This window comes from Monodon monoceros, unplaced genomic scaffold, assembly GCF_005190385.1.
Source record: "Monodon monoceros isolate NGI ecotype Baffin Bay Population unplaced genomic scaffold, NGI_Narwhal_1 Super_Scaffold_21, whole genome shotgun sequence".
NCBI lineage: Eukaryota > Metazoa > Chordata > Mammalia > Artiodactyla > Monodontidae > Monodon > Monodon monoceros.
Window position 1 is genome coordinate 66,823,847 of NW_021703778.1, and position 17,615 is coordinate 66,841,461.

A 17,615-nucleotide genomic window follows, 5' to 3' on the forward strand; every position below is an offset into this window, starting at 1 on the left:
TACACAAAAACAATAGAGAAAGAGAGTCTATGGATTTAGAAAAGCCATCCTGAATGCCATCCCATTCTAAAAATTCAGGAAAACAAATTTTTCATAAAAATAAGCAACAGAAAAGTATGAAGGTCAAATTCCATATGAAGTTGTTATAAGGGGGAAAAAAGGAAAAGAGGCAGAATAACATCCGTACAATAAAAAAATGACAGATGAGAAATGCCCACAAAACAGATCAAACTAACCTATTTCAAAGCAAGGTAAAGGGATTAAGAAAATGAAACACGACTTGAAAGAAAAACACAAAACTGAAAGAGAAGCATTCAAAAATGAGGTGACAGACTCAAAAAAAGAATTAGAAATAAGAGAAAAAATCATTTCAGAAATGAGGGGTAAAGTATAAGAAATCCAAGAGTAAATAAATACAGAAGATAATACCTTATGAGCAACAAAAGATAAAAAGGAAAAAGCTGTTTAGAAATAAAAAAAGAAATGAAAATTATATAAAAAGTATTCAAAAAAAAAGAAGTATTCAAAAAAAAGTGACAATTACTAAGTTAATTGTTAAAAATCCAACATACATCCAAGACTGAACCAGGAAGAAACAGAAAATATAGAGACAAATCACAAGCACTGAAATTGAGACTGTGATTTAAAATCTTCCAACAAATAAAAGCCCAGGACCAGATGGCTTCACAGGTGAATGCTATCAAACATTTAGAGAAGAGCTAACACTTATCCTTCCCAAACTCTTCCAAAATACAGCAGAGGGAGGAACACTCCGAAATTCATTCTGAGGCCACCATCACCCTGATACCAAAACCAGACAAAGATGTCACAAAGAAAGAAAACTACAGGCCAACATCACTGATGAATACAAATGCAAAAATCCTCAACAAAATACTAGCAAACAGAATCCAACAGCACATTAAAAGGGTCATACACCATGATCAAGTGGGGTTTATTCCAGGAATGCAAGGATTCTTCAATATACGCAAATCAATCAACGTGATACACCATATTAACAAACTGAAGGAGAAAAACCATATGATCATCTCAATAGATGCAGAGAAAGCTTTCGACAAAATTCAACACCCATTTATGATAAAAACCCTGCAGAAAGTAGGCATAGAGGGAAAATTCTTTAACATAATAAAGGCCATATATGACAAACCCACAGCCAACATCGTCCTCAATGGTGAAAACCTGAAAGCATTTCCACTAAGATCAAGAACAAGACAAGGTTGCCCACTCTCACCACTCTTATTCAACATAGTTTTGGAAGTTTTAGCCACAGCAATCAGAGAAGAAAAGGAAATAAAAGGAATCCAAATCGGAAAAGAAGAAGTAAAGCTGTCACTGTTTGCAGTTGACATGATACTATACATAGAGAATCCTAAAGATGCTACCTGAAAAATATTAGAGGTAATCAATGAATTTGGTAAAGTAGCAGGATACAAAAGTAATGCAGAGAAATCTCTTACATTCCTATACACTAATGATGAAAACTCTGAAAGTGAAATTAAGGAAACACTCCCATTTACCACTGCAACAAAAAGAATAAAATACCTAGGAATAAACCTACCTAAGGAGACAAAAAACCTGTATGCAGACAGAAGACCTATAAGACACTGATGAAAGAAATTAAAGATGATACAAACAGATGGAGAGATATACCATGTTCTTGGATTGGAAGAATCAACATTGTGAAAATGACTATACTACCCAAAGCAATCTACAGATTCAATGCAATGCCTATCAAGCTACCAATGACATTTTTCACAGAACTAGAACAAAAAAATTTCACAATTTGTATGGAAACACAAAAGACCCCAAATAGGCAAAGCAATATTGGGAAAGAAAAATGGAGCTGGAGGAATCAGGCTCCCGGACTTCAGACTATACTACAAAGCTAGAGTAATCAAGACAGTATGGTACTGGCACAAAAACAGAAAGATAGATCAATGGAACAGGATAGAAAGCCCAGAGATAAATCCATGCACATATGGGCACCTTATCTTTGATAAAGAAGGCAAGAATATACAATGGAGAAAAGACAGCCTCTTCAGTAAGTGGTGCTGGGAAAACTGGACAGCTACATGTAAAAGAATGAAATTAGAAAATAAAAATAAACTCAAAATGGATTAAAGACCTAAATGTAAGGTCAGACACTACAAAACTCTTAAAGGAAAACATGGGCAGAACACTCTATGACATATATCACAGCAAGATGTTTTTTGACCCACCTCTTACAGAAATGGAAATAAAAACAAAACTAAACAAATTGGGACCTAATGAAACTTAATAGCTTTTACACAGCAAAGGAAACCATAAACAAGACGAAAAGACAACCCTCAGAATGGGAGAACATATTTGCAAATGAAGCAACTGGCAAAGGATTAATCTCCAAAATTTATAAGCAGCTCATGCAGCTCAATATCAAAAAAACAAACAACCCAATCCAAAAATGGGCAGAAGACCTAAACAGACATTTCTCCGACGAAGATATACAGATTGCCAACAAACACATGAAAGGATGCTCAACATCACTAATCATTAGAGAAATGCAAATCAAAACTACAGTGAGGTATCACCTCGCACCACTCAGAATGGTCATCATGAAAAAGTCTACAAACAATAAATGCTGGAGAGGGTGTGGAGAAAAGGGAACCCTCTTGCACTGTTGGTGGGAATGTAAACTGATACAGCCACTATGGAGAACAGTATGGAGGTTCCTTAAAAAACTAAAAATAGGGCTTCCCTGGTGGCGCAGTGGTTGAGAGTCCGCCTGCCGATGCAGGGGACATGGGTTCGTGCCCCGGTCCGGCAAGATTCCACATGCCGCGGAGCGGCTGGGCCCGTGAGCCATGGGCGCTGAGCCTGTGGGTCCGGAGCCTGTGCTCCACAACGGGAGAGGCCACAACAGTGAGAGGCCCGTGTACAGCCAAAAAAAAAAAAAAAAACTAAAAATAGAACTACCATACGACCCAGCAATCCCACTACTGGGCATATAGCGTGAGAAAACCACAATTCAAAAAGAGTCATGTACCACAATGTTCATTGCAGCACTCTTCACAATAGCCGGGACATGGAAGCAACCTAAGTGTCCATCGACAGATGAATGAATAAAGAAGATGTGGCACATATATACAATAGAATATTACTCAGCCATAAAAAGCAATGAAATTGAGTTATCTGTAGTGGGGTGGATGGACCTAGAGTCTGTCATACAGAGTGAAGTAAGTCAGAAAGAGAAAAATAAATCCCATATGCTTACATATATGGAAACTAAAAATAAAAAATGGTTCTGAAGAACAGAGGGGCAGGACAGGAATAAAGACGCAGACGTAGAGAATGGACTTGAGGACACAGGGAGGGGGAAGGGTAAGCTGGGATGAAGTGAGAGAGTAGCATGGACTTATATATACTACCAAATGTAAAATAGATAGCTAATGGGAAGCAGCCGCATAGCACAGGGAGATCAGCTCAGTGCTTTGTGACCACCTAGAGAGGTGGGATAGGGAAGGTGGGAGGGAGATGCAAGAGGGAGGAGATATGGGGATATGTGTATACGTATAGCTGATTCACTTTGTTATAAAGCAGAAACTAACACACCATTGTAAAGCAATTATACTCCATAAAGATGTTAAAAAAAAATCCAACATAAAAACAATAGTGGTCCTAGATGAGAACCAAATAAAAAGAGTAAAAATGATACTAAAAACAATAATTTAGGGAAACTTCCCTGAAATAAAAAAGATTTGAAACTACATATTAAAACCCTCACATCTCTGAGAACATCGACCCAGAATACATAACATCAAGATGTATTCTACTAAAATTACTGCCAGAAGAAAATGAATGAATATACTTAAGAAGTAGAAGAAAAGAAAATGTGAGCCAAAGATTTTATCTTCTCAAAACTGACTTTCAAGTATAAAGTGCACAGCAATTAAAATGTAAGAACTAAGAGAATCTTTTTTGTGAGTATTTATTGAGGATTCTACTAGAGAATAAGCTTCAGACAAACAAAAAGAATAGAGAGCCACTGACAGAAACTGGCAGTGAGCATTAAATATGTAGTTACTTGTACAACTCATACTAAACGAGGGTTAAAAGGCAGAGAGTAAATATGTTCTGAGTATGCAGATATAATACAACTATAAAAAATGGGGAAAGCATATGTAAAAAGTTAATATTTTTAGTAATCATACAGTGGTAGTGTTTGTCTTATTTTAGGATTGCTCTGTGTGTGTGTGTGTGTGTGTGTGTATGTGTACTGTGTGATTAAAATAAATAATTACGGGATATTCTAATTCTATATCCCTGTATCCTTCAGAATCAGCATTCTTAGTTGGAAGAAAGGATATATGAATGTAATATAGAAAAGCAGAAATTCTATAGCCCTGATTTTGAAAGTATCAGTATCAACTCATGAGGTATATTAGCTTTAAATACGCATGCATGTGTGCACACACACATTTCCTAGCTCTGGCTACTGTAAGACCCCAGAAAAACAATACCGACTTAGTAGTGATGAGCACCCTGATTGTGGTCCTGAAATAATATTTTCCACTTAAAAAAAAACAGGGTTTATGGAGAAAGAGCTAGCTGGTTGCAGATCCAGATCAAGAAATGTATGAGTCCAGAAACAATTTGATGGGTCAGATAGCAAGGAAGCTATCAAAGATTACTAGGCCTATGTCAAAAGAACTTGGGAACCACACTGAAAGAGCCTACTACCCTGAAAGACTGTTGGCCAAAGATAAAACAATATGAGCTTCACTACAGATAATAATTCAACAAAGTAAATTTTGAATCGGTTTAAATCTACAAGTTCGTAACAATACTTTTCAAGTGAAACCAATTGGTCAAGTTTGGAGCATGACAGGAGATCAGTTCATTAAACTGGAAACTAGTAAATAAAAATCGGTGTTAAAACTTTTTTTAAAACTCAAGTGGAGAAAATCAAGCACTTATTCTGCTCTTCCTGTCTAAACTGTGGCAGGGTAACCAAACTGTCAATAAGGGAATCATCTCTTTATGAAAACATTCCAATTAATAAATGAAAGAGGAATGATATAATTAGATTATCACCATTTTGCAACCAAGCACCAATGAATTAATAGATCTGATCATTAAGAATCAAGGGCTGCTAATACTACAAAAAGACAGACAACCAGATGGAAGATCACACCACCATGTTTAGCCTTGCCAAAGGGATCAAACCTGAAACTGATCAAGTCTCTAGATTCACCTGTCAGTATGCAGGAAATACATAGGAACTGCATTATGAGTAATCAATCAGCAAACTCCAGATGGTAGGAAATTACACAGCCTTAAAAGTCCAAGTTCCTGAACAAATACACTAAAGGAAAAGAAAAACAATGGAGGGGGAACCTATAGATTAAGAGATTTAAAAGATATATATAGGACTTCCCTGGTGGCGCAGTGGTTAAGAATCTGCCAGTCAATGCAGGGGACGTGGGTTCAAGGCCTGGTCCGGGCAGATCCCACATACCGCAGAGCAACTAAGCCCGTGATCCGCAACTACTGAGCCTGCGCTCTAGAGCCCGCAAGCCACAACTACTGAGCCCATGTGCCACAACTACTGAAGCCTGTGCGCCTAGAGCCTGTGCTCCACAACAAGAGAAGCCACCACAATGAGAGCCCGTGCACCACAACAAAGAGTAGCCCCCGCTTGCCGCAACTAGAGAAAGCCTGTGCGCCACAACGAAGACCCAACGCAGCCAAAAAAAAAAAGTTTTAATTAAAAATATATATATACTAAAAAGATATATATAGATATATAGATTGTTTTAATAGGGAAGACTGAACTATAGTGTCTAGAGATGCACACAACTATAAAGAAATGCAACAAAGTGACTACACTTGAAGTCAGGATAGTGGCTACTTACGGAAGGAGGAAAGGGATAATGACCAGGACATGAAAGGGTTTCTCGGGTTGCTAGTAAAGTTTTATTTCTTTCCTGGGCACAGATTAAAAGGACATTTGTTTTAAAATAATTCATTAAGGCACACATTTGTTTGTCTTTTTGTATCTGTTTTAATAATACATTTTTAAATTAAAAAATGCACATATGGGAGGGGGAAGGGTAAGCGGGGACGAAGTCAGAGAGTGGCATGGACATATATACCCTACCAAATGTAAAATAGATAGCTAGTGGGAAGCAGCCACATAGCACAGGGAGATCAGCTCGGTGCTTTGTGACCACCTAGAGGGGTGGGATAGGGAGGGTGGGTGGGTGGAAGGGAGACACAAGAGGGAGGGAATATGGGGATATATGTACACGTATAGCTGATTCACTTTGTTTTACAGCAGAAACTAACACAACAATGTAAAGCAATTATACTCCAATAATGATGTTTAAAAAAAATAATGCACATGATACAAAGTCCAAAATGAATAAAAGGGTATGCATTGAAAACTATGCCTCCTTCCCACACCTGATGCGAGACACCCCGGCTCCACTTTCTAGAGGCAACCAATCACGGATGCCACTTTCTTTTGCATCCTTTCCAGAGACTGAACGGATTTTTTTTTTTTTTTTTGCAGTACGCAGGCCTCTCAATGCTGCGGCCTCTCCCGTTGCGGAGCACAGGCTCCGGACACGCAGGCTCAGCGGCCATGGCCCACGGGCCCAGCCGCTCCGCGGCATGTGGGATCTTCCCGGACCGGGGCACGAACCCGCGTCCCCTGCATCAGCAGGCAGACTCTCAACCACTGCGCCACCAGGGAAGCCCTGAATGGATTATTTTTAAGGGATAAATACATGCTGTAGCATTTTAAGACAAAGTAATTTTTATTGATTGATTGATTTTTATTGGAATATAGTTGATTTACAATGTTGTGTTACTTTCAGGTGTACAGCAAAGTGAATCTGTTATACATATACATATATCCACTCATTTTGAGATTCTTTTCCCATATAGGCCATGACAGAGTACTGAGTAGAGTCTCTTGTGCTATACAGTACGTCCTTATTAGTTATCTATTTTATATCTAGTAGTATGTATATGTCAATCACAATCTTCCAGTTTATCCCTTGACAAAGTAATTTTTCACATAAAAGCCATGATTATTACGTACCTCTTCAAAAAGACATAAAGCTGCCTCATAGAGTGAGCACAAGCCATCGGATGTTCTGGGTGGTTCCCTCCACTGACTCCGATCAGCAGATGAACCCTATAATTAAGACATTGTGGGATACAGTTAGGGAAGGAGAGAGAGACATGTATTAAAATCACTTAAATAGTCCACAAAAACATCTGAGGAACTGTTTACATAATTATGTGCATTAAAATCAAATCCTAACATTAGGTCATGAAACCAATTTTATGTGTGTTATAAAAGACATGGCTATAGAGTGAAGCAGTAAATTAAGTACCAATCCCTCACTTATTACATTAGTGATTTGTTCTAAGTGTCACAAGGTTTGACCTAAAAACACTCAAGGAGGCAGAATTTTGCCAACTACACACTCTTTGGGTGGCCAATATCCAATAAATGGGGTCCCAGCAAATATTCTACTCCCCTGGGGCTGTCTTGTCCACTTGCTCCAAGAATACAGTAGAATGCAGCCAGCTTAAGTGATGATCCTTACCAGAGCAGCAGTAAGTCTGTTCCTCCCTTCTTAGTTTCAGCACAACAAAGGTCCCACAAGTCAGTTCATGTAGCTACCTGACTATATTAGCAACAAAATATCTTTTTCCTAGCACAGCTGAGGAATCATAGATCCTCTCTGTGACTAACTGCCTACTCTCCACAATAGGGCCCAACGGCTATGACCAGAAATCATTCTTTCATTGAAAACTGATAAATCAGAGAGTGAACTTGACCTCCGCTGTTCCCTCAAATTCCCATATCCTTATCACAAATGTCAAGTTCTTTCTCTGATTATCCATCCTCTAGTTGTAAAATTTTCATCTGTGGCTTTATTTCAAAGACAATTATATTGTAAAAATATTTAGATTCTAGATGATCACCGGGCAAACATACCACAGAAAAGTATATCCTCTACTATGGAACGGAGGTTGGCCTAGATGCTCTGTAAGATCCCATCCAACTCTAAGATTATATGATTTTATCAATTCAGACTATTTTAATTAACGTGGTTCCTAAGTAATGAACGAAATGAATATGTTGGCTATTTAATTTATTGCTGGGTCATCAGGTGCTAAGCTACTGCTACCAAATCAATTTTTCTTTTTTATTGCTTAGGTGGTGCTTCTCGAATTTTAATGTGGACATAAGTTATCTGGAAATTTTGTTAAAATGCAGATTCCAATTCAGTAAATATAGGTGGGGGCCTGAGATTCTGTATTTCTAACAAGTTCTCAGGTGATGCCAATGCTGCTGTCTGAGGCTCACACTTCAAGTAGTAAGGCTTTCGAGAGCCACTTGCAGGTCTTGGAGTCATATGAGAAGCTGAGTGTTCAAAATTATCTAGTTCCTAGACACACAAGGTGTGGCTATACCAGCAAATACTTTGAGGCACAGCCTCTCCAAATTCCGTAATTAGCTGTGTAGCACTTCTGGGAGAAAACACAATTGTAATCTGTGGCTCCGTTATTTAAAGGCCACCTCTACTGATCACCAAACCAAAAGCAGATAAGAAACAACAGCAGCTTGCCATACCTTTCTAGGAGCTGGCACCAGGCCGGTAATAATTCCTTTTTATGCCTTTCTACAGTATGAAGGAAAATGCTGAAAATAACATAAGGTTTTCAGTGAGAGATCTGAGTTTAAATCCATGTTCCATCACTTACTGGCAACGTGACTTAAGGGTTAAGTTTGCTTATCCTTAGACAGGAATAATTCCTCTATTATTTAGGGCTGTTGGGAAGAATAACTGAAATTATGCATAAAACATGCTTAGCATAGTTCTTAATACATAGTACGAACTCAAAACTGGCATCAGTAATTATTATTTTGTATGATGTACATGGAGAAAGTAGAGGAAACACAGGGAGTCTTTAATAAACTCCTGCTAACTTTAAAAATACCAAACCAATTTTTTAAAAAATCCTTCAAACACTGTCTGCAGTGACTGTCACTGACTTCTGTTCTCCCCAAAAAGTCAATCGTTAAGGGTAAGACTAATCCAGCCCCAGTAAATTAGGATTAAAGATATCTTAAAAACCCATTCTGTATAGAATTCTTAATGTGTTTTGTAAATATACTGCACAATAGAAAAAGAGGCCTATACCTAGGCATTTTTAAAGAAATTACACTTTGGAAATGTGTAACTTCACACACTGCTAATATACCACAGGAAGTTCAAAGGTCCAAAGATAAATGGGAAATTAAAATAACATAAATGTGTGGTTTCACAGGTCTTCATTGAATTACCTTTCTCTTATTTACCTACCATCAAAAATAATGTAATACCTTTTCGTTTTTTTCACATCTGTCTTTTTAAGAAAATCAGACAAGAACATTAAGACTTGATGGAGTACATTTCCTTACATTCTTGCTGTCTGATTTTACTCTGCTTAAAATTGCTTCTGTGACTCCCCACTGCCTACAGAATCAAGCTCAAAACCCCATAGCATGGGATACCTGGCCCTGCCCACGTTGGCCGCCTCAGCTCATCCCATTCCAGCCCCAGCACCCAGGAGCCTACTCTCCCACACCTCAGTCACTTTGAGAATACTAATCCTCTCACCTGAAAACTTCTTCAGCTCCCTCACTCACACACCTCACGTCTGCAAGCAAACTCTTCTTACTTTTCAACTAAGCTTAGGCATCCTTCATTTTCTGCCCCTTCCCTTCTAGCCCTCCTCCTCCTGTATTTCATCACCACCTCCCTGTGCAGACCTCTACTACAGCCCAGCATCATTAATATGAAATGTCTGTGCATCTCTCTCTCCTTACACTGTGAGCTGGCTAATGGCATGGACGCTACAAAGCTTATTCATCTTTTTAACCCATAGCCTAACAGCATCTGGCACACAGTAAACACCTAGTGGCATCAAAGGCCAAAGGTGTTTTTCTTGGTGTTTACTTTTTTAGAATTCAGGGATGTACAGTGACATTATTTCCCTACTCTTTATTTAAATGTAAGTTAATGAGTATCTTGCATGCTTGCACTCAAACAGAATTACTATGTGCATGGGTAGAGGAGGTTAAGAATCACACATGTAAATACAATTTAAGGATCGAACTCATTTTTGTTAGGCCTTCTACCGGGTACTCAATTGATGGTTATGCGTCTCTCCCTCTAACTTCTAGCTTGGGGATACAGTCTGTCCCAGCTGTTCCTGAGCAGAGAATCTTAAGACAGGGAAGATAAGGTCAGGACAGGATTCTTCCCCAGAATATATCCAGAATTCTGAGGAAAGCTATCCGGAGTACCCTCATCCCAAGAGAAAGCTACAATGTAGGGTATAGCCTAGGAAGGTAAGGAGGGAGGCGGAGGCCCCTTCTGCCTAGGTGTATTTGACATTTTGTCCAGAAATGAAAGAGGCCAAGTGGAGAGAAAATTGGAAATCCAGCAATAAAATAAGTTTATTATATTTTATATCTACTTTAAGGTAGGCCTTCATGGGAAAAAAAAATAAGTCAATTTAACATAAACAGGGTAAAAGCTGCATACAGCTGTCAGAAAAAATGTGGGCTTTGCAGACAGACTATGGGTTGTAAGAATTAGTTAACACAGTGCCTGGCCCATCAGTGCTTAATCAGGAGTATACATAATACTTTCAGTTCTTTTGCCAAACAGATGTGTAAATTTAGGATAATTGCCACAGTTTCTTCATCCTTAAGATAAGGATAAATAATATCTACCTTACAGATTAACATGATAATTGAATAAGACACTGCTTATAAAAAGCACCTGAGGGGCTTCCCTGGTGGCGCAGTGGTTGAGAGTCCGCCTGCCGATGCAGGGGACACGGGTTCGTGCCCCGGTCCGGGAAGATCCCACATGCCGCAGAGCGGCTGGGCCCGTGAGCCATGGCCGCTGAGCCTGCGCGTCCGGAGCCTGTGCTCCGCAACAGGAGAGGCCACAACAGTGAGAGGCCCGCGTACCGCAAAAAAAAAAAAAAAAAAGCACCTGGTAGGTAGTAGGCACTCAACGAAGGTTAGAGCTCTTCCTCCCTTATTCCAGGTACTGGGAAGCAGTAAGTAGAATCCAAAAAATGAATGGGATGGTTTACTATAGGTTAATTAAGTGAATATTAAAACACATTATATAGGTAGTAAATATATTTACTGTAAAGATTTCTTAAGGTTATAGAGCCAATTTAAACTTACAGCCAAATATGCATACAAACCAATTTACAACATGCTAAAAGACAATGGGCTAAACAGATACTGAGAAAAGCAATTTAGTTTCTTGGGGCACCCTCTTCCCACTAAGGAGCAATATTGCAGGATAAGGCCTTTGAGGGTAAGGTGGGGAAGAGGCTTCTGACTCAGGGTATTTAGCATTTTGATTAAAAAGGAAACACACCATGGGCAAGCGTACGATCATATAAGTAGACTGCACAATAATTAACATGTTTTCTTTGTAACAAAGGCAATGCAAAATAAACAGACTGTAAAATGAAGAATTAAGTAACTCCTCACAGAAATATTAACATGTGACCATGAATAGATACATTATTTTAGGTCATCAAATGGCATCACATATTTAAAAACAGTATAAATTTAGAGAATGTTACCAGAAAGTATTAAGAATTGGAAAATAAAATGAGAAAAACACATATGCAAGTGAATAAGTTTAAATATTGAATAAGAAACCACAAGAGGCCTAATTGCCTTTCACAGCTGTTACTTCAACCCTTTCTTACTTAGATCATTGCTTAGATCTCTGGCTCTAGATTCCTACTTCAGGTAAAGATCATACGGCCCTTGTCAACATTCCAGATTCTGAACAAAGCACCACATGCTCTTCTAGTCTAAATTTTATTTAACATTAAGGAATTCAAATTTTCATAGATCTCATGATCTAAAATTTCCAAGTACTTGCTTACAATAAAATTATTTGTAATAAAATGACCCAATATTTACCATTCAGTTCACAAGTACAAAATGTAAGCCAGGTGAAAATTTAAATGCCCTGGTTTGAAAATAAATTCAACATAATTGTTTTGTATGAAACGTTCCTGTCAATCCAACAGCTTTCCACATTTTTTGGGGGGAGGGGGAGTCATGAAACATACATACATAATTTACAAGTGGCATTTTTAATTATTTAAACTAAATAAATTTGTTAATTGATATTTGGTAATAAAGAATATCAAAAACGCTGATCAATGTAACTCAATTGAAATTAACTTATAAGTGTTTCAATCTTTATATTCCAAATTTGTATTCTTTTTGTAAATTTAATTTTATTTATTTTTTTTAAACAGTAGGTTCTTATAAGTTATCCATTTTATACATATGTCAATCCCAATCTCCCAGTTCATTGCACCACCACCACCCTTCTACTTTCCCCCCTTGGTGTCCATACGTTTGTTCTCTACATCTGTGTCTCTATTTCTGCCCTGCAAACCAGTTCATCTGTTATTTCAAACTTTTATTCTTGGTTTTCACAAAAGCATTAAATTTCAATCTCAGAAATTCTTGAAATTGATCATACTGCCCTATATTTTACTGTTTATTCTTTAATATGGTATCTAAAGTTAGTCCCTTTATGATAGTCAAGCAATTAAGTTCCTTCATGAACAAGACATTCATTACAGATCTAGTATATCAGTTCATTACTCCCCTCCATTCAGGTCTCTGCTCAAATGTCCCAATTCAGAGACTCCCCTGATCACATTAACTAAAATACCACACCTTTCCCCTCCCCAATCTCTGCTTGAACCCATCATTTTGTATTCCCTTTCCCTCCCTTAACTTAATTCTTAGAACTTAACACTACCTAAAATTTATATTTATTGTCTGATTCCCCTACGAGGCTGTTAGCTCCAAGAAACTCTGTTTTTCTCTGCTGTATCCTTAGGGCCTAGAATAATACTTAGTACATAGTAAATGTTTAATAAAAATGGAGAAGGACGAAATCAGAGATTTTTTTCAAAAGGTCTCCACACTTACTAGCCAAGGCCCCTCATTTTACTTTTGAGTTTACTAAAACACAGAGAAGTTAGATGAATTTCCCAAGTTCACAGAGGAAGCCATAAAACTTAAACTACAATCCTAACTCCTGATCCAGTGGTCTTAACACTATACAACTAGCCTGTCCTTGAATTACATATTCACATCAACACATATAAAAGTATCTTTACTCAAAGTATATAAATTATTTAACTAACCTAACAATCACCAGTAGAATTCTCAAATCATTTGCTATTACTATCAATTCATTAAAAGTTGGGTTGACATTTCCCAAAATTGTTAGATAAGAATTTTAAAGTTGAGATTTATCATACATACCAAAGAACGTCTCATCTGCATTAATATAGTCATAAAGCAGTCAAAGCTGATCATCCCTTCCTGGCTTGATAGTAGTTTGCTTTTCTCCATGGAATTTACAACTGCTGAAGCCCCTAAGGCCATTTCTATCCATTCAAGGAGATACCGCAAAGAACCTCGCTGAGCAGCTAAACCAAGCAGCAACTCAGAAGCTAATCTACGACCTAAAGTGTCTGCTCCAGAATTGGGAATAGTTACTCCTTTAAGAAATGTTGTTACTTGTGATAAGCAATCCAAGCCCATAGGTGGAATCTTGCTTTCATTTGCTAAAGATAATGGTGGCAAAGAGCTCACGACTTCAATTGCAGTATGAATAACGTCATTGCAAAGACTGAGACCAGGTCCCGACACAGGCATCATCCAACTTTGTCTCAGAAGTGCAAATAATAAACTTAGACCAGTTCGAACACCCATTTCTATAAGTGCATCAGTGCTTGACCGGGGACGTTCACTAACAGAATGGACATCTGCCGAACCAGAGCTGCTCTCCGGAGAATGCTGCTGCTGTTTCACTTTGCCTTTATCATGGTATTTATTAGAAAGTGCATAGAAGACACGCTGGAGTACAAGCAATCGTTTTCGAAGTGCCCCAGCAAATGGGGAATCTGAACAAACCATCTTCGCTAGTGCTAGCTGACTGCTAAGAAGGGCATCCAAATAGTGGTCCTGTTCATCACTTGAAAGAGACTCACGTTCAAAGTCTGGCAACTGTGGTCCTTTGAGGCACAAAACTTGTTGGGGCAAAGGTACTACTTCCTTATTGCTGACCAGTTTAGAATATAGAACAGCAACCCCCTCTCTTGTAGCAATAGATTCACTGTCCTCTGTAATCCAGGAGCTGTTGAGGTGTTCAAGCCATTTCAGTTTCACTGGTGGAACCATAGTTGCCATTTTGATTTACTCTTCAGCCATTAGTTCTATAAAGGGAGAAAGAAAAAGGAGTCAAGTTTCTGAACTTCCATCATATATTACAATTAGTGGTTTCAAACTGGTGAAACACAAAGTCTGGACTTCAGTTAACAGTAACATACCAATGTTAGTATTTTAGCTTCAATAAATGTACCATGGTTATTTAAGACATTAATATTAGGGAGCAATGGGTTGCAGGGCATACGGGAACTCTGTACTATCTTTGCAACTTTTACATAAGTCTAAAATTATCCCAAAATAAAAAGCTTATTTTAAAAATTAGTGATTTATGTAACTTTTCTCTTCAGGTTCTGGTCCCACTGTCAGTATTAACAGTGGGTTCTACATGATGATGGACCCCAAATTTGTATCTCCAGGCATCTCCTCTGAATTCCAAACTCATATATGTAATTGTCCACTTGACCTCTCCACACCTCATAGGCATCTCAAACTTTATATTCAAAACTGAATTCCTAATCCAACATTTCCACCACACCCACCCAAACCTGTTCCTCCTGCAGAACTCCTCACTTCAATAAATGGCAACTGTATCCTTCTATTTCCTTTGGCTAAAAACCTTGGGAGTCATCATTGACTCCTCCCTCTCTTACACTCCAAATTCAATTAGTCAACTCTACTCTCAAAATATAGCCAGAATCCAAACAGTTCTCACACCCCTCCATTGCTGAAACCCTGGTCTAAGCCATCATCTCTTGGATCACTGAAGAAGCTTTCTTACTGGTCTCCCTGACTGTACTGAGGAGCTGCAGTGACTCCAAAAGGGCAGGAATGTTTCTGTATATTTTGTTTACTGCTGTATTCTGGCACACAGTAAGTGCTCAGTAAGTATTTGCTGACAAAAAGTACTTAAAAACTAAGTTTGCTGGGATAAAATATTCACAAGACATATATCGTGCAAAGGACTATCATCCAAGATACATTAAGAACTCCTACAACTCAATAATAAAAAGACAACCTAATTTTTTAAATGGTCAGAAAAGTTGTGAACAAAACTTCACCAAAGATATGGCAATGGCTAATAAGCACAAAAAAAAGTGCTCAACATCATTATTCATCAGAAAAATGCCAATTAAAATCACAAAGAGATACTAATACACACCCAGAAGGATTAAAATTAGTAAGGCTGACAATACCAAATGTTAAGCAAGGATGCAGGGCAACCAGAACTCTCACAAACCATTTGTGGAAATGTAAAATTGAACAGCCACCTTAGAAAGACATCTGGTAGCTTCTTATAAAACTAAATATAGGGCTTCCCTGGTGGCGCAGTGGTTGGGAGTCCACCTGCCGATGCAGGGGACGCGGGTTTGTGCCCCGGTCCGGGAGGATCCCACATGCCGCGGAGCGGCTGGGCCCCGTGAGCCGTGGCGGCTGGGCCTGCGCGTCCGGAGCCTGTGCTCTGCAATGGGAGGGGCCGCAGCGGTGAGAGGCCCAGGTACCGCAAAAAAAAAAAAAACAAAACAAAACTAAATGTATACCTACTCGATGACTCAACAATTCCTCTCCTACAGATTCGCCCAGAAGAAAACATATCTCCACAGAAAGACTTAACGCTAAATAGTAGTTGCCCCTAGAAGGTGAGGGCATGAATAGGTTGGGCAGGGCATGAGGGAACTTCCTGAAGTGATGGTAATGCTGGATTACCAAGCCTTATACATTTGTCAAAACTCAGTGAATATACATTTAAGATGTCACTGCATGTAAATTTTACCTAAATAAATACTGAATTCCAGTTGATACATATATTGAAGTATATTTAGGGGGAAGTATACTGATATGTATAATTTACTTTGAAATGCATCAAATAATAAGATGCACTGATGTGTGTGTGTATAAAGATATATATATGTATATACATACACACATACATATGGATTGATATGTGATAAAACAAGTATAATAAAATATTAATGGCAGAATCTCAGTGAAGTATATATGCCTATTCATTTTTAAATCTTTCAACTTTGTTGTATGTTTGAAATTTTTCATCATAAAATATTGCTGGAGAGTTGGGACTAACTCCTGCTTTTCAAGCAAGTTCCCAGAATGGTAGTCATAACAGTTGGTGGTAGATAAAGATCCTCACATAATGAAGGGCATTTTATTTTCATGATATAGGTAGCTCTTAAAAAAAGAGCTCCAATGATAGAGACTGCAGGCTAATTAAAAGGAGTTTCCTACTTCCAAACATGCCCTGTTAAATTCTAAATATAAAATCTAATGGTACTTCTTCCTTTTTCAAGCTTATGATTACTATGCTTAATTTAACTTCAATAGATACTTGGAAAGTATGTACTTGGGAGAGGGAAAATAAAACCATAAGCCTTCTCCCACTTCATTCGGCTAAGTATTTACTAAACATTGTGCAGAGGATATAAAAGTACCTTACTTACCTCCATCCCTGCAAGCCAGAGGTAATTCTGCTCTTTTTATTTTTGCTAGTTTGACTGCTATAAAGGAATATGTTGTTATTCTAATTTCAATCTCCCTGATTACTAACACCTGAACAGCACATGGATATTGGTCATCTGGACACACTCTTCTGGGAAATGCTTATTCATGTCCTTCTAGTCACATATTTTTCTACTGGGTTATTTTTCTTGTCAATTTGTAAAATGTTTTTGTATTTTATCATTGTCCTCAGCACTGCAAATATTTCTTCTAATCTATCTTTCGCATACATACACATCCTTTCTTTATGGCTCCTGCTTTCCATTCTTGGCTAAAAGAGCACCCCAACATCCCCATGCCCTTACACATAAACTCTAGATAATACAGGTATTCACCTAGATTTTCTTGAAGTATTTTTGATTTTTTTTACACATGACTCTTTAAATGAATTTTATATTCATCTGAAATTTTAATTAAGTTCTGCATGGTGTAAAATTGGATTCCAATTTTATTGTTTCCAGGTGGATGGCTAATTATGCCACCACCATTTAAGTCATCCAAGACTTCCAAGACAGCTGAGGACAATGGCAGCTGCATAATTATCTCCCCAAATTTCTTCCCAAACAATAAGGAAAAATAAATTCTACATAAAACCACACCCACAGCATAATTTGAAGATACAGAATGACAAAACTGCAAATTAACTGTAAAAAAAGAAATATCATCAATCCCAGTGCACACACTCTCAGCTCCAAGAGCCACAAGGTTTTGTGCAAGACTAAGAAAATCTGTAGAGAAGAGCGAAGAGGAAGGATAGTGAAGGAGCCTAAAGGTGATTTGGAATGACTGCCAGAAA

At 38.1% G+C, this 17,615-nt stretch overlaps 1 protein-coding gene across 12 annotated transcripts in view; it reads right to left on the reverse strand.

The window, feature by feature from the left end:
- The window catches only part of HERC1 (HECT and RLD domain containing E3 ubiquitin protein ligase family member 1), a 214,857-nt gene that overhangs the window by 158,527 nt on the left and 38,715 nt on the right, over positions 1-17,615 (reverse strand). For 10 of the 12 annotated variants that reach the window (XM_029239001.1, XM_029239011.1, XM_029239006.1 and 7 more), the window contains exons 2-3: positions 13,400-14,355; positions 7,103-7,198 (exon numbers count right to left, since the gene is read on the reverse strand). In XM_029239001.1, coding sequence (XP_029094834.1) covers positions 7,103-7,198; positions 13,400-14,329 — 1,026 coding nt within the window. In that variant the 5' untranslated portion in view covers positions 14,330-14,355. Of the gene's footprint in view, positions 1-7,102; positions 7,199-13,399; positions 14,356-17,615 lie in introns of those variants that run through there. The other 2 variants (XM_029239012.1, XM_029239009.1) reach the window with 1 other exon arrangement.